The sequence below is a fragment of the Lagopus leucura genome, unplaced genomic scaffold, assembly GCF_019238085.1.
Source record: "Lagopus leucura isolate 7727_CA_CO unplaced genomic scaffold, USGS_WTPT01 222-1_obj-0_obj, whole genome shotgun sequence".
Taxonomy (NCBI): Eukaryota; Metazoa; Chordata; class Aves; order Galliformes; family Phasianidae; genus Lagopus; species Lagopus leucura.
The window spans coordinates 25,333-46,380 of record NW_024966631.1 but is presented as its reverse complement, the minus strand read 5'-3'; the positions used below and the strand labels follow the sequence as shown (position 1 = coordinate 46,380).

Here is a 21,048-nt window from a genome sequence, read left to right as displayed (position 1 = left end):
TGCAATGATACCTTCCCCAAAAGTCCTTCTCTTCTAAGCTCTCTTCATAGTATTTTCTTACTTTTGGGTGGAGCTTGAGTGACTCTAGACAAACACAGTCTATTTTTTTAAAAAGTTTACTCACTGAACATGTTTTTCACAGAAAGGTGGAAAGCTGCCAGCATAGGGTGAGAACAATTTATCAGTCCTGTAGTACCAAGAAATTTCCATCCCCACAGTGTTGTCACAGTGCTTGGACGTGGTGTTTCCACTCCACCCCACCCTCTGTGCTGTATCTCTTAGAGCCTGCACACCACACTCTTCAGGAGCTGCTGATAATCTAAGGTTTGCAGGTCTTAGATTGCCTAGGGAGCTATCACAGAACTGATGAGCTTCATTCCACCTGAGAGGTTTCCTTCTCTCAAGGGGTGGACATTTCAGTAAGTCACCTCCAGTAAATATTCCACATTATCCCCCCAGGGATGAAAGTCACTCAAGCATCACAATATTTAGTAGCAACTGCAGAGATCCTCTGCTTTCCTGTTATGAGTATTAGAGCTCATAGGGCTCTCAGTCTGCTCACTATTTGTGGGGTAAGATGAATGGCTGATAGTCATAATATCTGGCCATATCTTAAAAGCAAACCACCTAAGCTTAGGAGAAGGAATGTCCAGCAGACTGACTGGGGCAATTCAGCTGCTTAATGTGTTACCCTTCTGCAATGGCAGCTGCTGCTGGAACACAGGAGCAATGTATCCCCATATTAGATGCATTCCCATGAGAAATGCCATTTCAGCAGTGGCTCCTGCTTCTCTTTTACCTGGGAAACTGGAAGCTTTCCTGCAACACTCCACTTCTCATACTTATTTTCAGAAGGCAAAAGCATTGCTAAACAAGAGGCTCAACCTTGTCATTGAAGTAGATCAAATTACCAAGGCTGGACTTTACCCTTCACAAACCCAGACTGACTCTGAATGACAGACAATGGGTTGACCAGGAGCCAGTGGGATCCTGGGGGCCGTTACAAAGAGCAAGGTCAGCAGGACCCTCCCTCTCTACCCTGCCCTGGGGAGAGCACATCTGGAGTGCTGAGTCCAATTCTGGGCACCGCAGCTCAAGGCAGAGAAGGAACTGGGCCCAAAGATGATGAGTGGCGTGGGGCATCTCCTGTATAAGTGATGTCTAATTCAGCACTTTATCTTCATCCTTGCAAAGCTTTGGAGCCCACTTCTTCCCACAGTGCACAGAGATCACACAGAATCACTCTGAATGAGTTTTGGGTTGCACTGCATTGCAAACACACTGTTGCAATGCAAATGTGTTGTTGCAGTGCTACACAGCTGCTCAGCAATAAATTTACATGGAGCAGTTGAATTCACAGCTGCTTGTGACCATTCCACTTCCACGTGTAAACCTATAGCTTAATGTGAGCTGTGCAACAAATAACATTGGGACAAAAAGTATCAGGACTAATCAAGGACAGGAAAACTAAATTTGTATTTAGCAGATACCCTGAATTACTCCTCCATGGGCAGGATGTGGGAGGAGCATTTGTTTTCTGAGCATCAGCAAACCCTCAGCCCTGGAATTCTGGATATTTTCCAGCTAGATCCTTCCAGAACCAGAGCTGGGGATGGAGCAGGAGAACACAGCCTTCTGCGTCGCTCCCCCCAGGACTTCCTTGTGCAAAAGCTGTCTTTTGTGAGACCTGCAAAGCCCGACAGGATGTGGGGGAGGAGCACTGCATGCCCTGCTCTGAGCTCCCATAGGAAGCCACCACTTTTGTTTTCGCTGCTTTTGCACCACTGCAGCACTTTTGGAGCTCCACAGTGTTGCTCCCAGGACTGAGTGGGGAAGATGCCACTAAAGGAGAAAAAAGAAAAGGAGAAGCCTTGCAATGACAACTGTAACCCTGGGCAACTGGGGGAGAGTGTGGAGAGCCTGATGAAGAACATTGATGTGTGCCGCAGCGTGGGCCTGGAGATCATCAACAGGACCAAGACAGTGACACTGAAGGAGTTCAGGTGGGTACCCCTCTGTCCCCTGCTGCTTTCTGCCACCCTGCCTATGAGGGACATCGCTGAAATACCTTTGGCATTAGAAGAACAATGGAGAGGCTCAGTGCCAAGTGCTGGAGCAATTTCCAGCATGTTCCTCCATCTTGTGGTGGACCATCCTCAGTTTGCACTGTACAGCTGCACACACTTCAAGAAATTCCTTCCTTGTCCCCATGCTTCTCCAATTCTTTCTGTGTCTTTATTCTTTGCTTATTCCCTTGGAGGCCTTGCTTAGATTCCCTGCTGTCATCAGAGTCAGCTCTTGTCCCTTCCAGCTTGGAGCAGCCAGTCATGAGCACACATTCAAACCATGCAAACATTACGGCTCCTTTCTCTTTTTCTGTTTTCCCCCCCCATCAGATACCTATATAAGAATCCTTTGAGCCACTCCTCTTCTGTGTCAGTGGTCCCAGCTCTCCCAAGGGGACAGATTCTCCTATCCCTTCACCATCTCAATGGACCTCTGTAGAACTCTTTACGCTGTCTCCCTTCTCCTGGGGGCAAGAACTGGACACAGCACTCCAGGTGTGAGCTCAGCCGTGCTAAGCAGAATGGCAGGATCTCTTCCTGCTTTGGGCAGTGCTTTGCCTGATGCAGCCCACAGCACCCTCAGCCCCATAGGTATCAAGGGCACATTGCAGATCATGTCCTTTTCTGCCACTGCTTCCAGCTGGGTGCCCCCAGCAAAACCCAGTGCTGGAGTTACTCCTGCCCAGCTGCTGCACCTGCACTTCTCCTTGTAGGACTGCATGAGGTTCATGTGCACAGAGGGCACAGCTTGGGTCCAACAAGGTAAAGGCTAAAGAGGCTTGGTAGGGACACTGAGCTCCCTTTCTGTCATGCCTGCTCTGGTGATGCTGTGCACTGGTGATTCTGGGAGTGGTAATTCTGACTCAGGGATGCTTGGCATTGGCAATGCTTGCCTGCTCTCTAGAGAACTCTGAGTCCCACTCAGCACCTCTGCAAATGAGTTGCCCTTGTGCCTCCATCCACTGGGCTCCAGCTGCCCTTTCTCACCAACCCTCCTTCTACAGGAGTTATTGCTTCAGTGGCAAGATCCAGACCACGCTGCCCTTTCAAATTGGCCCGAACTCCAAAGGAATATGTGCCTTTGCAAAAACTCCCTACAGCCTGCGAGGGAGCGTGGGCATTGTGGTCTGCAAGGCTGGTGGTTTCTTTTTGGCTATCACATTCTCCAACCCCTTTGACTACATCCTTTACAAAATTGAGTTTGCCTTGGAGATCTTCACAGAGGAGAACCACCTGGGAATCCTCAGTGATATCTTCTCCAAGACGATGAAGAGTAAACCATACTGCGGCTCCTCGCTCTTCCAGCGAGCCGCGCTGGGGTATGAGCATGGAACCCTGGAGGTCTCCAACGAGTACATTCGTGTTCAAGCCAAGATGTCCAACAACCAGAAAGCCATCCTGAAAGTCCAGGTTGAAGACATGAATCCACCACCCTACAACAAAGTCATGTGAGGGAAGGTGGGCACCACTGCTGCCAAAAGGATCCCCTATTCAGCAAGGACGCAGCAAGGCTTCTCCAGTGGTTTTGGAAAGAAGTGGATGGTGATGATGGATCCCATGGGAAATGGAATCACCACCTCATGGCTTTGCTGCAGGGCCAACAGTGTTCTACAGCTTGCAAACTAACTCATGATTACATATGATAAACAATAAATATATTCTTACCCTCACAAGTTGCATATATTCTTTCAGAAAGGCTCAGTGCATGGAGAAAAACTCTGACAGCCAGCAGCATGGCAAGACACATTGACACCATGGTGTCGCTGTGTCCTTCTCTGTTCTGGTGTCCTGGCTTGGGATGTCTTAGGTCAGCATAAATGTTGGTGGAGAGCAGCTCCAGTGGGATGTGAAAGTTAAAATTAGAGTTAGGATAACAGCTAAAGGTAGAGCTAGGGGTAGGTTTAGGGGTAGGAGTAGCGTTAGGGGTAGGAGTAGGGTTGGGAGGGCTAATAAAGATGAAGAGAGCCCTGGACGAGGCTGAAAAACCTGGCACTGTTCAGCATGGAGAAGGCTTGAGAGGAGACCTGGTCAGTACTTGTAAATAAGTAAAGGACAGGAGTCAAGTGAATGGAGCCAGGCTCTTTTCTGCCTCAGCAGCAGAACTAGGGGTGGTGAGCAAAAACTGGAGCACAGAAAGTTCCATATGAACATAAGGAAAAAATTCTTCACTGTGATTGAACAGTGGAGCAAGCTCTGAAGCAACCAGAGAGGTTGTGGAGTCTCCTTCTCTGGAGATAAACAAAACCTGCTTAGTTGCTTTCCAGTGCAAACTAATCAAGGGAATTCTGGACTGGATGATTTCCAGATGTCCCTTTTGACCCCTTCAACTCTGATTCTGTCTCATTGTCAACATCATCATCAACATCAACATCATCGTGTTATCTTCAAACCCTGGATTCTACTGGTGACCTGGGCAAGGGTATAGGTGAGCAGGATATCACAGATGCCCTGCTCCAGCTCCTCAGAGGTGACACCATGGTGACTAAGGCACAGAAGAAGGCAGGAGAGCTGCTTGAAGAGTGATGGGGCCATCATGGAGTCCAGGAGGTTGGTGAGGCTCTCAATGATCTTCAACTTGTGGGGGAGATTTGGGGTTTCGGGTTGCATGACATAACCCAAAATAGTTGGGGTTTGGGATGGGAGGCCGAGTGGGATCAGTGTTGGGTCATGGGGATTGAGGGGGTTGTGCTCCCCTAAAAAGAAATCTAGTGGGGTCTCATTGGGCTGAGGCTTCTTCGGTGCACACAAAGATGGAAACCTCCACCAGGTAGCAGACACTGTGGGAGTACAGAGTGGGCATTGTGACATTCTAGAGCCTCCTCAGTCCCCTCGCTCTGTCCTCCTTTCACTCTTGCCATCACACCTTGCTGACAGGGGGTGTGGAGTCCTGTGGGGAGAAATGGAGGAGTTGTAGGGGTACAGGGATAGGCTTGAGAGGCAGTGAGATGGGGCTGGCACCGGACAGGCAGGACCAGGGGGACACTGGGAGATACTGGGGTAGGACTGGAAGACACTGGGGTGAGCAAGCATGTTCAGGGCTAGGCTGAAAGGCACTGTGGGCTCTCACTGCATTCCCATCAGGGCCCCTCAGCACTGGTACTTGGTGGGGGCATGCTCCTGGTGGGAGGAACAGGGAATATGGTAGATGTATCACAGAATCACAGAATCACAGAATTGTAGGGGTTGGAAGGGACCTCCTGAGATCATCGAGTCCAACCCCCCTGCCAAAGCAGGTTCCCTACACCAGGTAGCACAGGTAGGCATCCAGGCAGGTCTTGAACATCTCCAGAGAAGGAGACTCCACCACCTCCCTGGGCAGCCTGTTCCAGTGCTCCGTCACCCTCACTGTAAAGAAGTTCTCGCGCATGTTTGTGCGGAACTTCCTATGCTCCAGTTTCTGGCCATTTCCCCTTGTCCTGTCTCCACTCACCACTGAAAAGAGTCCGGCCTCGCCATTCAGCCCCCCACACCTTAGATATTTATAGACCTGGATCAGGTCCCCTCTCAGTCTCCTTTTCTCAAGGCTGAACAGACCCAGTTCACTCAGCCTTTCCTCATAGCAGAGATGCTCCAGGCCCTTCACCATCTTCGTGGCCCTCCGCTGGACCCTTTCCAAGAGATCCCTGTCTTTTTTGTACTGGGGAGCCCAGAACTGGACGCAGTACTCCAGATGAGGTCTTACCAGGGCAGAGTAGAGGGGGAGGATCACCTCCTTTGACCTGCTGGCCACGCTCTTTTTAATGCACCCCAGTAAGCCATTGGCCTTTTTGGCCACAAGGGCACACTGCTGGCTCATGGCCAACCTGTCATCCACCAGGACACCCAGGTCCCTTTCCGCAGAGCTCCCCTCCAGCAGGTCATCCCCCAACCTGTACTGGTGCATGGAATTATTCCTCCCCAGATGCAAGACTCTACACTTGCTTTTGTTAAACCTCATCCGGTTTTTTTCTGCCCAGCTCTCCAGCCTATCCAGGTCTTGCTGAATGGCAACACAGCCTTCAGGCTGTCAGCCAATCCTCCCAACTTTGTATCATTGGCAAACTTGCTGAGGGTGGCCATTATCCCCTCATCAAGGTCATTGATGAAGATGTTGAACAAGACCGGACCCAGCACCGACCCCTGAGGAACACCGCTGGTTACAGGCCTCCAACCGGACTCTGCACCACCAACAACGACCCTCTGTGCTCTGCCACTCAGCCAGTTCTCAACCCACCTCACTGTCCACTCATCTATCCCACACTTCCTCAGCTTTGTTATAAGGACGTCATGGGGGACAGTATCAAATGCCTTGCTGAAATCAAGGTAGACTACATCCACTGCTCTCCCCCTATCCACCCAGCCAGAGACAACATCATAGAAGGCTACCAGGTTGGTCGAGCACGACCTCCCCCTGGTGAACCCGTGCTGACTACTCCTGATAACCTCCTCTTCTTCCAGTTGTCTGGAGATGACATCCAGTACAAGCTGTTCCATCACCTTTCCAGGGACAGAGGTGAGGCTGACTGGCCTATAATTGCCTGGGTCTTCCTTCTTGCCTTTTTTGAAGACCGGGGTGACGTTGGCTATCTTCCAGTCTTCAGGCACCTTCCCCGTCTTCCAAGACTTCTCAAAGATGACCGAAAGTGGTTCAGCAATCACCTCTGCCAGCTCCTTCAGCACCCGTGGATGAATCCCATCGGGTCCCATGGATTTCTGAACATTGATGTTGCCTAGGCGCTCCCGGACCACCTCTTCCCTGACAGAAGGGGGGTCTTCCATTCCCCAGATCCTCTCACTAATCTCCAGGGTCTCAGATTCCCGAGGGGGAGCTTTTTCACTGAAGACAGAAGCAAAGAAGGCATTCAGTATCTCCGCCTTCTCAGCATCCCCCGTTACCAGAACACCCCCGTCACTTAGCAGGGGAGCCACATTCTCCCTAGTCTTCCTTTTACTGTTAATGTACTTGAAAAAACCTTTTTTATTATCCTTTATCCCCTTTGCCAGATTTAATTCCAGGCGGGCTTTAGCCTTCCTTGTCACATCCCTGCAGACCCTGACAACATTTCTGTATTCTTCCCAAGTAGTCAGACCCTTTTTCCACATTTCATGGGCCTTCTTCTTTCCTTTGAGTTTGTGCACGAGCTCCTTGCTCATCCACACAGGTCTCCTGCCACCCTTTCCTGATTTCTTCCTCACAGGGACGCACCGATCCTGAGCTTGGAAGAAGAGCTGCTTAAATGCCGACCAGCTCTCACAGGCCCCCTTGCCTTCCAACACCCTAGCCCATGAGACAGCTCCAAGTAGGCCCCGAAAGAGATTGAAGTTGGCTCTCCTAAAGTCCAGGATAGCAATCCTACTTTTTGCTTTACTTCTTCCACTCAGGATCTTGAACTCCACCATCTCGTGGTCACTACAACCCAAGCTGCCCCTGACCTTTACTTCCCTGACAAGCCCTTCTCTATTAGTGAGAATAAGGTCCAGCAGTACCCCTCTCCTTGTCGATTCCTCAACCACCTGCATCAGGAAGTTGTCTTCAACACATTGCAGGAACCGTCTGGACCGCGCATGCCTGGCCACATTGCTTTTCCAGCAAATATCTGGATGATTGAAGTCCCCCATAAGCACCAGCGCCTGGGATCGTGACGCTGCTTCCAACTGTTTGTGGAAGGCCTCATCAACCTCCTCCTCCTGATCAGGGGGCCTGTAGCACACACCCACAACGGTGTCAGCCATACCAGCCCGCCCCTTGATTCTTACCCACAAGCTCTCCACTGCTACACCACTCTCCCCCAGGTGGAGTTCAATACATTCAAGCTGCTCTCTTACATAAAGAGCAACTCCACCACCCCGCCTCGCCGGCCGATCTTTCCTAAAAAGCACATAGCCCTCCATGACAACATTCCAGTCATGCAAGCTGTCCCACCACGTCTCTGTGATCGCAATGAGATCGTAGCCATGTGACCGCACGCAGATCTCTAACTCTTCCTGTTTATTTCCCATACTGCGCGCATTAGTGTATAGACACTTCAGGGAGGCAGCATTCCCCTGCCACACTCCATCCCTTCGAACTCCACCCTCGTCACCCATCAAATTCACTTTTGAGCCTTGAACTACCTGAACCTCAGCAGTGCTCATTTTGTCCCCTTCCCCCTTCTTACCTAGTTTAAAGATCTTTCAATGAGGCCTGCCAGCTCCTGGGCTAGGATCCTTTTACCCCTTGTAGACAGTTGAGCTCCATCTGCAGCCATCATGCCAGGAGCCGAGTAAATTGCCCCATGATCAAAAAAACCAAAGTTCTTCTGCCTGCACCATCCTCTAAGCCATTTATTGATGAGGAGGGCCTTTTTGATCCTTTCAGAGTCCTTCCCCGCCACTGAAGGGATAGAAGAGAAGATCACTTGCATTCCCGCACCATCCAGTACCCTCCCCAGACCCTTGAAGTCATTTTTGATTGCCCTTAGGCTTCTCTTGGCAGTATCATCACTGCCAACCTGAACTACCAATAAGGGGTAGTAGTCAGACGGGCGAATAAGCCCAGGCAGCTTTCTAGAGATGTCCCTGACCCGTGCCCCAGGAAGGCAGCACACTTCCCTCCGGGTGGGGTCAGGACGACATATCGGGCCCTCAGTTCCTTTTAGAAGGGAGTCTCCTACAACTATCACCCTCCTTTCTTTACCAGAAGAGGCGGTCTTCAAGCGTGGAGCCGACCGCCTTTCCTTAGCAAAGCTCAGAGGCTGTTCCACCACCTTGTTCTCAGCCTCCTCACCCTCCAGTTCCAGGGTTTCAAACCTATTACTTAGGGGCACCTGAGGAACCGAGGTAGGTCGGGGAGGGCGCCGCCTGCGTCGCTGAGGTGGGAATGAGATGTAGCTCAGCACCTCGGAGCTGTGGCCCTGTGGCAGTGTTGTAAAGCAATGAAGTTATAATAAAATCATAGATTCAGAAAACCATAGAACTATAGAGTCCCAGAGTCAATAAATAATAGTCACAGAGTGAGAGTCATGGAATTACAGGCCACCTTGAGGCCTCTCCTCCATCTCCTGTTCTCCGGGACAAACAAACCAAGTGCCCTCAGCATCTCCTCACACACTTAACGCTCCAGACCCTTCCCCAACTCCATAACCCTCCTTTGGATGTTCTCGAATAGTTTTATGTCCTTTTGATGTTGTAGGACCCAAACTGCACACAGTGCTCGAGGCAATGCTGCACCATTGCAGAACAGAGAAAAACATCAAGAGTTATCAGCCTGGATTAACCAAGGGAAGTCATGTCTGCCCTATGACACTTTTATGATGAAATCTCCAGCCTTCTCCAATGGATGACGTGGGTTATGTGAATGTTGTTTTTCAGGAAAGCCTTTGACACTCTCACCCATAAGACCCTAAGAGGGAAGGTGTTAGTAGGGACAGGATGAGCAAACAGAGAGGTGGATCAAAAGTTGTCTGAACAGCTGGACCCAGAAGATAGTGGTGAGTGGTGCAAAGTCTACCTGGAGGTCAGTGATGAACAGGGTACCTCAGGGACTTCCTGGTGACAGTAGGCCTTGAAAGGAACATTCATGGAACCACAGAATGGATTGGGTTGGAAGGGACCTCAAAAATCATCTAGTTCTAAGTTCCCTGCCGTGGGCAGGATTGCCAGTCACTAGATCAGCCTGACATGTGCTTCATCTGTGAGAAACCACAGAGCACCCAGGCTAGCACAATCCTGAAATAAGTATGCAGTGCCTCTCCTGAGTGTGTGATGATTGTATTGCATATCAGGCTTTTCAGACAAGGTGACCCAGAGAAGCTGTAGATGCCCCATCCCTGGAGGTGTGCAAGGCCTGGCTGGAGGGGGTCCTGGGCAACTTGATCTAGTGGGTAGCAGCCAGCCCAAGTGGGACGTAAGGTCCCTCCCAACCCAAGCGATTCTGTGGTTCTGTTGCTCCATAAGAGGCTGGAGATGTGGGCAGACAAAAATCTCATGAAGTTCACCAAGGAGAAATGCATAGTCCTGAACCTGAGAAGGAACAATCCCAGCACATGATGACATGCAAGGGCACCCAACTGGAAGCAGATGGCAGAACAGAACCAAGGAAGTCCTGGTGGACACCAAGTTAGTCCTGAGTTAGCAACATGCCCTTGCTGTTAAGAAGGCCAATGATCTTATTGGCTTTATTAGGCAAAGTATCACCAGCGGGTCAAGAGAGTTGAACGTTTCCCTCTCCACAGCACTGGTGAGGCTGTACCTGGTGTTCTGGGTCCAATTCTTGCCCCCCCCCTGACACAAGAAAGACCTGGCCTCCAAGATGATGAAAGAACTGGAACGCCTCTCCTATGAAGAGAAGGTAGGGGAGCTGGGACTGCTCAGGGGGTATCTTACCAGTGTGCGTAAATACCTAAGTGGATAGTGGGAAGGGGATGGAGCCAGGATTTTTTTAGTGCAACAGGCCACAGGAAGAGGCAATGGGCACAAACTGAAACAAAACAAAATATCAGGAAGTGTTTCTTTACTGTGCAGGTGAGGGAGTGGTAGAACAGATTGCCAGAGAGGCTGTGGAGCACAGTATTGCATTCATTAGTCTTAGCCATTAAGGTGGGTTTACATAGCATTGGTATCCAAGAGGTTTATCCTCCTAGTGGATAAGCATCACGAAAGATGAAAGCCAGGGGAGAGTCTCAGCTGAAGTGAACGCAATGGAAAAGAGACAACCTGTCTCTATGCAAAAAGAGAGAGCAAAATGAGGAAACTGGGGAGCACTGTCAGTCACTGCTGAATGTAAGAGATGATGGAAAATGTTTACATACATGCCTGTCTCCGAGTTACTGAAATGGGCTGGCAACTTCTGTTGTACAGCAATGGTGCACAGTTTCTTCATTATCTCTTCATAGTCCTGTGGGATCTGCATCAGGGAATGGGAGTGACACTCGGTGACTCAAGAAAGTAAAGGCAGGAGAGCCAGAGAGTGTGAAAAAGAGCATCCTGAGGAGAAATCCAAACCTACAGTATCTCTCATCCCCGCTGCAATGCTCCGGTTCGGCCTCATACTGCACCGGCTAAATAGGTGGGAACATTAAAATTAGCAGAGGAGGTCGCTGTTGTGCTACCTGTGGACCATGTCCTCCTGGGTGACCTCTGTGCAAAACTTGCAAACAGTCTGTGCACAAGGTCACAACACATCTGCAGTACTTTGGGTCTGGGTTCTTCAGGGAAGGAAACAGGGATCTGCTCAGGAAGAAAGTTTGGAGGGAATCAGATGGAAAGGTGGGAGAAAAACAGACACTGAAGTACTCCAAGGAATCTAACAGGCACCCAAATATGAGAATTAAATAGGAGTTACGTGCTGTGCAAAGGACATTGGAGATTTGGAAGGTACATATTGTAGGTTCTAATATAACAGCTCTAATATAACTTTATAACCTGGTAAAAAGGAACGCAGTCCAGGAGTGAGCCCCACAACACAGAGACTCAGGACTACATCCACAAGTTCTGGCACCTCACAATTAGTGAATGTTGGCCTACTCAAACCACGGTGGTGCTCAAGATGTTATGCATCTTCACCAGCTCTGAAAGGACACTGTACAAGCTCTCCCAGGCTCCATGTAATTTCCTTGAATATATGTTATTTTTTAGATCTTGTATCACCATCTCTTGCTCAGTTCATGTGTAGCCACATTTTGAGGAAGAGATTCTTGGACATCTATGTCAATTTTGCAAACCAATATTGCATGCCAATTTTTGTCATTACAGCGTGTTCAATTCAAACACACTGTGCAGACTAGGGGGACATATCCAATTCTGTGTTAAGAGCTGGACAGAGTGGATAGAGTGGAATAGAGTGCAAAGAGCTGCCTCTGAGAAACAGCCATGATCAGGTTGAGAGCTGGCGAGTGAAAATCAGGGACCAGACCAATAAAGGACATCTGGTGGTCGGGCTCTACTACAGCTGTCTGATCAGAGGAGCCTGTGGATGAGGGCTTATTGCTTCAGCTGCAGGAAATGTGCCTGCAGACCCTCATCCTGATGGGGATTTCAAGCACTTCAGTGGCTGGGAAAGCAGTGTAGCAGTCTTTAAGCAATCCCGAAGACTCCTGGAGTGCTTTGATGATAAGGAGAAATGAACAGTGTTTCTGAACTTGGTACTCATTGACAGAGAGGAGCTCATTAAGGACGTTAAGATTGGAGGCCTCTCTGGGCTGTAGTGACCATGCTCTGATGGAGTTTGTGATCTTGAGGAGGATGGTCCTGGGAAAAAGACAAAGTCAGGACCTTAGAGTGAAAGCTTCGGACTATTTAATGGATTACTGAGTTGGATCCCCTGGGAAGCTGTCCTTAGAAACAAAGGAGCAGGGGAAAGCTGGCAACTCTTTAAAGATGCCTGTCTGAGAGCACAAGAGCTCTCTGTCCCCAGTATAGGAAAACTAACAGAGGAGGCAGGAAATCTGCATGGCTGGGCAAAGACCTGATGGTCAAACTGGGGGATAAGGACACGTACAGATAGTGGAAATTGGTGAGGGTGCGGAAAAAAAGAAAGAATTCTACGGTGCATTAATCAGAAGGGACAGGCCCTGGCACAGGATGCCCAGAGAAGCTGTGGATGCTCCATCCCTTGAGACCTTCAAGATTGACTGGGGGCCCAGAAAGCCTGGTCTAATGCATATCAACTTGGATTGGAACTGGATCACATTTTAGGTCCCTTCCAAACCCTTCCAAGCTGTTCTGTGATTCCATAACTGTGATATTTGTGAGGAAATGAGAAAGAGAACTTTCCAGCTTTAAGAAGACAAGAAATGAAATTTCAGCACAGCTTGGCAACCTTTGTACTCATTTGCTGCGTTGCTTTTCTCACCAGATTGCAACATAGCCCAGTAGATGCAATACCCAGTCTCCCACAGTTGACAGCAGAGTTTGTTATTCACAGTCCTGATGTGAGTCCTCTAAATAGACCCCTAATTTTTTCCTCCTTTCTGCACAATGAAATTGTTAAAATGGAAGAGTTATACTCCAGTGAAAGAAATGCAAGTGTAAAATGCATCTCAGCACTGTGAACTGCAGTTAGTGGTGGTGAGCTCTCCTTGGATCCGGATTCAAAAAGAGCCCTTTGAATTCACCAGGAGGGGTAAATAAAGGCACAGAAGGTGTCTCTGCTCTTCCAGGCCTCTCTCTGTAACTTGGTCTCTAAGCACCCACGAGCAATGAAAATAAGAAATCAGCAGTTTCACTACCTTTTAGTCAGCAGTCAGTTCATAGTTTTGGCTTCTTCTCTCCTTCAGGGAAAGAAGAAGGTTTATGAGGGAAATTAATCAGCTTTTTTTCATGCACTTTCATAGCCTGAAGCTTGAAAACATAAGGAAGAAGACAGCAATATGGAGAAAGTGTAGAATATCGCCTTCGTGGCTTTCAGCAGTAATCATAACATCTCTGTCTCTCACAGTTTTGTTTAACAAGGATGAAAATTGCAAAAGTCAGTGTGTTTTCCCTACAACTGCACTCCACACCATGCACAACTGCTTTCTTTCCATCTCCAAGCCTGGAAGAGACAGGGATGCTGAGCACCAAAGCTCCTTTTCTTAGAACTTGTTGGGACATTGTGCTTCTTGGGGGAGCCTGTGTAACACCAAAGGAAACAGAAAGGACACCGTCTTTATCCAACCCCCCCCCCTGCAGTGATTAAAAAAATAACATTTTGATAAAATATTTTGATAGATATTTTAATGAATGATGAGATTTTAAAAATAAGCCATTCCTGGTTGTCACTGATGACAAGGAGACGGCTCACAGCTGGGTTTAAGGATATTGTTCAAATCTGAAAAGCACCAAGAGGACTGTCAGAGCAGGGCTGGTTTCAACATTATCCCATAAAACAGTCCCAGAGACCTGAATCGCCAGATCCTTAATATAACTCTTAATATAATAATATTATATATGTATAATATTATGTATATTACAATACTAAATTATAATAACTTCATATAACTTAATATATTGATATAATAGGATTTTGCAGTAACCCACTGCCATTCTGAAGAAGAGTCTCAGTTTTCAGGAGGCATTACACTGCTCTATCTGCGCCACTCACATCCTTTGAGGAGGAGAAACACTATGAATAGATGAGGATTAATAAAAAATAATCGAGAAAAATGGCACTAAATCACTGGCCTTGCCAGTAACCCATTCAAGAAATTCTGAGGGCACAAAGAGCAGCTCTCTAACTCTGCACCGTCCCATAGGGATCCCATAAGGGCAGCCTGAATGACAATAAGCATGCGGTGAAAGACTTTCTTTTCAGCATTTTCATGCAGTGAAAATATTAATTATTAATTTTACCATTAATATCTGAGGTCTGAGAACTTTCTCCTGCTGAGAAAGCGAGCTTGGAGTCCAACATGTCTGCTCGTTTCCCTGGCAATGGGCAGGGAAATCAGCTATTTCTTCCAAACAAGAAGGTCTGGAAGCTGAGCAAAGCTTGTAAATAACTTTCATTCCTCAAGGCACATTTTTTCCAAAAAGCAGCTTTCCAAAAGGGATGATTGTATCCCTGCCTGCCTCACCTCATGGAGAGACAAAGAAAAGTGGATGCTTTGTCTTTGCCCAGAGGTCTGGTCTTTGACTGGGGACATTCAGGGAGCAGAACTCTCTGTGGGTGATTTGGGAACACTTAAAAGCTTGAATTTATGTTGCACTGTGTCTTGGTAATGCTGTGGTCCTCCCAGCTGTAGCTCTCCACCTGATCTATCCCAGTTTTATTCCTATCTTCTTTCTGCTATTACAGCCCCCCCTAAAACAGGAACCCTAGAGCTGAGTCTAGGGGTCCGTGAGGCTTTCCCTATCCTGGCCCCATAAGGTCAGTGCTGCTTTCACCATTTACAACCATTCCAACTTGCAGCTGATGCCAGGTGTTCTTGCACAGTTGCACTCCCCCAGAGGTCCTCAGGACCCTCCTTTGGATCACATGGGGCACATCCATCCCTTGCAGAGCTCTCCTTTCATCCTGCAGCTCTGCAGCCCGGCTGCATTACCCCCTCTTACTCCTCTTTGCACATAAGGGAGCAAATCCCAGCAAAAGGAACTGATCAGCACAATCTAGGAGGTGGCTCAAGGAATCATCACCTGCAGCATCCTGCACCTCTGTTGCACGTAGCATCAGCAGCCTCCTGCTGGTTCTGCCTCAGTGACTGAGGAGCAGTAGGTCACATCTTTGTGCTTGACTTTCTTGTGTATTTTGCTTGGCACTCACATTCGTGCAGATCATAGAATGGCTTAGGTTGGAAGGGACCTCAAGGACCATCAAGCTCCAACCCCCCTGCTGCAAGTAGGGCCGCTAACCTCCATATCTGATACTAGACCAGGCTGGCCAGGGCCCCATTCAACCCAGGTCATAGATCTCTTTTGGTAGGTCTGTCTTTGTGCTGTAGACTCCTCCATGCAATACTTGTTGCAAACATTCCCTTGCCCACTGAATGTCACTTTCCATGCAGGCTGCAGCATGATGAGCCATGATGCTCAGGGGGGATTCTGCACCTGCAAAGCCAAGCTGCATGGGATGAACTCAGAAACAGATTGCAGGAATCCACCCCATCCCTTTGGTTGCAGATGGTTTGTGGGCACCTCACCGGGATTTGGGCACTGAAAGTTGCAGAGGTGAAATCTCAGCCTGTGAAGCCTCAAATTAATAAGCTTTTCTGCAGGATGAGAGATTTTCCTGCAGCCTGGCGTCGCTGCCTGCAGGCCCAGAGCCCTCAGGCTGTGATTTAGGAGAGGCAGGTGTAAATGAAAAGCATCCGCACGCATTTCGGCTACCGATCTCAGGCGCCTGGCGTGCAGCCCAGCTGCTGGGCTCTGCCTCCACGTCCCTGTGCCTCCTCTGTCCCCTTCCTTCATAGGCTTTTGTTAGAAAGGACTGTAAATATCACAGAATGGCTTGAGTCGGAAAGGATCTTAAAGGTAATGGGATTATACAAAGGTTTATATTGGAAGGAACATTAAAGATCGTAGAACCATAAAATGGCTTGGGTTGGAGGGGACCTTAAAAGCCCATTCAATTCCAACCCCCCTTCCATGGGCAGAGTTGCCACCCACTAGATGAGGCTGTCCAGGGCGCCGTCCAATGTGGCCTTGAACACCTCCAGGAATGGGACACCCACAGCTTCTCTGGGCAACCTGTGCCATTGCCTCACCACCCTCTGACTTAAAAAAAAAAAAAAAAAAAAAAAAAAAAAACTTCCTAATATATTGCCTAAATTTTCCCTCTTTTATTTTAAAATCAATCCTCTTTGTCCTGCCACTGTCTTGTGGGAAAACAGTTATAAAAAAAGGCAAAACACAGAGAGTTTTATTAAGTTTCAGCATTTCAGCTGATTTCCAGCTCCCCTTCCACTGTGCAACAGTGTTCTTCTTGCTTAGCCTGAGATCATAAAGCTTAGTCATGGAATTCTAGCCATAGAATCACAGAGCTGATGGAAAGGTTTGGGTTGGAAGAGACCTTAAAGACCATCCAGTTCTAAGCCCATTCATGGGCATGGACACCTCCCACTAGATTTCCCAAAGCCTTATCCATTCTGGCCTTGAGAAATTCCATGGAAGGGGCATCTACAATTCCTCTGGACAACCTGTTCCAGTGCCTCATCACCCTCATCCCAAAAACTTTCGTCTTAATATCTAACCTAAATCTCACCTCTTTCCATTCAAAGCCATTACCCCTCGTCCCATCACTATATTCCCTGGTAAAGGAGTGCTAAGAACATCTTAATCCCTTCAGGACCCTGAAGTCCATTCACATGCCAGCATCTTCCACATGCAGAGCCAATCCAATATGCTCTCCCTCTGTCTCTTTTGTATATCCACATCCCATCCTCTCAGTGCAAATTTTCCACCTTTGGCAGAGCCATGAGAGGGAGTTGTTCAGAGGGAGCTGTATTCCAGGTTGATCTCTCCCTCAAGCACTAGGAATTTGCCCCACAGCTCTTCCCAACCTATCTGTGTGCCCGGAGTGCTTACATTTGTCTCCTCACCTCATTAATCCCAAGGAAATCCTTTGGCATCTTAACTAATCACAGCAGGCTGACATCCTCCTCACACACGTATGAAAGGAGTGAATGTCAGATCCATTTCTGGGTTCCCCTGCAGAACTGTTTTTGTTTTACCACCCACCTCCACCAAGCTGTTGCACCAGCCTCAACAATTTTGACTGACTGTTCTCCTCCCATTTTTCTGTGTCCTGTTGGCTGCTCTTTACTTGACTTTCTCTTGCTCGTTTGTTGCTCGGGTGCTTTGCCATTGTATGTGTTAATAGGGTGCAAAGTGTGGGGTTGGGGTCCCTGACCTCTTCCAAATACAGCCTGAGGTGTTTCTTCTCCTCCCCCTGCCACAGCGTGCTCTTGGTTTGGCTTCCTGCCCCCCGATGTTCTCACCTAGGGGACCAAGTGGAGTCCAAGGCTTCCAGCTCACAAGAAACACAGAATCATAGAATGGCTTGGCTAGGAAGAGACCTTAAAGCCCATCTGCCTCCAACTCCCTGCCACAAGCTGGTTGCCACCCAGGTTGCCCAGGAATCCATCCAACAGGCCTTGAGCACCTCTAGGTAACTGCAGCTTCTGTGTGCAACCTGTTCCAACACCTCACCACCCTCTGAGCAAAGAAATTCCTCCTAACTTCTAACTTAAATCTTCCCTCTTTAGTTAAATATCATTCTCCCTTGTCCTATCACAATCAGACTGTGCAAAAAGTCATTCCCTCTCCTGTTTATAAGCTCCCTTGAAGTACTGGAAGGTTGCAATGAGATCTCCCTGGAGACTTCTCCAGACTGAACAAGCCCAATTCTCTCAGCCTCTTTCCTTAGAAGAGATGCTCCAGCCCTCCGGGCATCCTTGTGGCCTCCTTTGGATCTTCTCCACGTGCATTTGGATCCAGCTCCACTTCCATTCTGTGCTGCATTCCAAGAAGAAGAAGAAGACCCACACCCCAAGGACACCTCCATGCCATGTTGGAAATGCCAGCTAGTGGCACAGGGCCATTGCGCTGGCGGGTGTTGTGGGCACGCTGTTCCCCTCCCCGTAACTGCTGTCACCGCACTCCCCATCATCCCCTGAACCCCTAGCAAGGGGTGACTGAGGGCCACCATCCACCACTCCGTGTGAATCACCATCCCCCCCTCCACGCCCATCACCATCCACCACCCCCGGCCCATCAGCGCCATCGGTCCTATCCCTGCTGCTGGGTGCTGTTAGCCAGGGCACGGCCAGGTACTTGTGCACCTCGATGGCTGGGCTGCGGCGGTCAGGGTCAAGCCGCAGCAGGCGCTGCAGCATCTCCTGTGCCCCACACTGAAAGCCACCCCAAGACTTTGGTGCCTCCCGTCCCACCGTGTCACCCTGCCAAGCACTGAAGGCTTCAAACTGGGGGTCAGGGCTGGCAGCTACAGCCCAAGGGAAGCAGCCAGTGCAGAGGCAGAAGAGCAGCACAGCGAAAGCCCAAACATCCAGGCTGGAGTCCAGCTCCAGTGTGTCAGAGCCCTGCAGCAAGCAGAGCTCCGGCGGAGCATAGGGCAGCGCGCCAGACATGGCACCAATTTCCGAACCCTGCAGGCGGGTGAGCCCAAAGTCAGCCAGCTTCACACGGCGGCACTCGTGGTCGAAGAGCAGCACGTTGTCCAGCTTGACATCCCGGTGCACCAGGGCCCGGCTGTGCATGAAATCCAGTGCCTCGGCCAGCTGAGAGGCACAGCGCTTTACCAGCACCTCAGGCAGGCCCTCCTGGGAAAGGCAGCAATGTCACCAGCATGGGACACACTCCATAGCAGCCCCCAGAGGTACCCCTGCACCACAAAGGGGCTCCTGGTGCGCCACATGAGGTTGCACTCCACTGCAAGGGGTGTCCATGCAACACTCTGCACGTGTTCCCATGCACAATGTGGGCATGCACCATACTGAAAAATACGTGGCTGTGGAACCCACTGCAAAGGATCTCCTCAGGAATACCAGAGGCATGCACACTGCTGCAAAGGGTGTCCCCGTGCACTGCATGAGCATCTGCCCCATTGCAGAAGGCGTCCCCGTGAACGCCATAGATACACACCCCACTGTAAACGATGTCCCCATGCATCACACAAACATGCTCCCTATGGTAAAGAGCCCCCCCATGCACACACATCCTCCCCACGATTTCACACCACCGCGAGGTCCGCTTTGCTCCCCACCCCCTCCCTGTACCCACTGCAACACCCTCCCAGCCCCTTCTCCTCCCCAGCACACTGTTGTGTCCCCCAGCCCTGAGGCACACACACCCCTGGTGTGAGAAGGTTGCACAAGTCCCCAGCGGGAGCCAGCTCCTGCCCAAAGGCAAAATGCGTGGAGTTCTCAAAGGCAAGGGGGAGGGCATGGATGCAGGCAGCGTGACCAGAAAGGCACCGGGCTATGCAATACTCCCGCAGGAAAGCCCTTCGTTCTGTCCGTTCCTTCAGCATCAGCTTGAGGACCACTGGCGAGCCTGGGATGCAGGGAGAGGGTCAGCACCAAGGTTTCAGGACCACGTATATCATGAACGTGCAACTCCAATGCAAAGGGTGTCCCCATTCACATCACAAGCATGCAACCCCGCTGTGAAATGTGTTCCCACGCACACGGTGAGCATGCAACTCCAATGCAAAAGATGTCCTCATGCACTACACAAGCATGAGGTGCAGCATTGGGGCAAAGACCCCACAGCTGCTCACCACCATCCCGGGGCTCAGTGAGCACCACATGGCCATAGGTTCCGCTGCCCAGCTCGCCCAGCACGCAGAACTGCTCCTCCAGCTCCTGCCACTGCAGTGCCCGGCCTGCCTGCACCATTAGCTGCTCCAAAGCTGCCGCATTGTCCTCCTCATCCTCCTCCGGCTCTGCCATGGCCCTGCAGAGACCAACACCATGCTGCAATGGCCCCAGGGCATGCAGAGGGAGTACCCAGATGGCACTGCCCAGTGCACAGCAGTTTGGCCCAGCCTAGTGCAGCTCAGACCAATCTTGTCTAAAACAGCCCAGTCCAGCCCAGTTGAGCCCATTCAGCCCAGCGTTGTCCAGTTCATCCCACTTGAGCCCAATTCAGCCTAGTCTAAGTCAGATCAGTGCACCCCAGCCCAGTCCAATCCCTGTCCAGATGTAGGGAGCATCCCAAAGGGGAACAAGCAGAGTTGTGACACTGCCCCATATCAGCCCCACATCTCACCCCATGTCACCGCATGGCAGTGGGTCAGCTCTGCCACTTCCACGTTCCTCCATCCCCAGCTGTGCAGCAGGATCTTTGACCTACTGCCACTACCAGATATACGGGACAGCAACAAGAGCCCTGTGCTCCCCCATAGCCCTGCTGCAGGGCTGTAAGGAAGCCACAAGCAAAACACAGGTCGGGGTTGCACAAGGACAAGCAAGCAGCCTCACCTGAGTCCCTGAAGTGTCCCTGCAGCACAGCTTTGTGCCACCAGCCCCACGGCGCCCGTGGCCGTGACTCAGATTTTCCTGCGCACTCCGACACCGCCGGACCCAGGGCAGCGCTGGGCCGTGTTAATCTGTCCCAATGGATTGGGAACATGTGCAAGGCACAAGGCGTGCCGAGAGCCAAAGATAGGAAGGGGCAGGACAGACAGGGCACGGTGTGTGGACAGACAGACAGGATGCAAAAAGAGATAGAGCATTGCACGGGGACACAGAGACAGCATGAGATGCAAAGAGAGTGAGGGCACTGTGTGGGGACAGACGGAGAGCATGCAGCATGGGACAGACAAACAGACAGCCAGAGCATGAAACAGCATGGAGTGAAAATTTAGCTTCTCCTAAGTCCACAGATAAGGAGGTTGTATGTCCCTGTGTTCTAAAGGTTAAAGAAAGACTAACTAGATTAAACTCAATATTATTAAACATTGGATTACCTTTATTAATACTGATCATTGTTCTGTAAGTTTTAGTGATTTGATCAGGCTCAGGGTGAGGGGAACACAAAGGATGCATCTGCGTGTTCCCCCTTATTCTGCTCCTAGTGTGGGCTGCCT

The 21,048-nt window shown here is 49.9% G+C and overlaps 2 protein-coding genes across 2 annotated transcripts; one reads left to right on the top strand and one right to left on the bottom strand.

The window, feature by feature from the left end:
• The first annotated feature begins 1,581 nt into the window (after positions 1-1,581).
• LOC122192683 lies at positions 1,582-3,739 on the top strand. The gene is made up of 2 exons (XM_042893322.1): positions 1,582-2,003; positions 3,071-3,739. The coding sequence occupies exons 1-2, from the start codon at positions 1,837-1,839 to the stop codon at positions 3,516-3,518; spliced, it is 615 nt and encodes a 204-aa protein (XP_042749256.1). The 5' UTR covers positions 1,582-1,836; the 3' UTR covers positions 3,519-3,739.
• Positions 3,740-17,812: 14,073 nt separating this feature from the next.
• Positions 17,813-20,576, bottom strand: SBK3 (SH3 domain binding kinase family member 3). Its single transcript, XM_042893319.1, has 4 exons — positions 20,441-20,576; positions 19,738-19,913; positions 19,309-19,511; positions 17,813-18,778 (listed from the first exon to the last, which is right to left on the bottom strand). The coding sequence occupies exons 2-4, from the start codon at positions 19,907-19,909 to the stop codon at positions 18,023-18,025; spliced, it is 1,131 nt and encodes a 376-aa protein (XP_042749253.1). The 5' UTR covers positions 19,910-19,913; positions 20,441-20,576; the 3' UTR covers positions 17,813-18,022.
• Between the last annotated feature and the right edge of the window lie 472 nt (positions 20,577-21,048).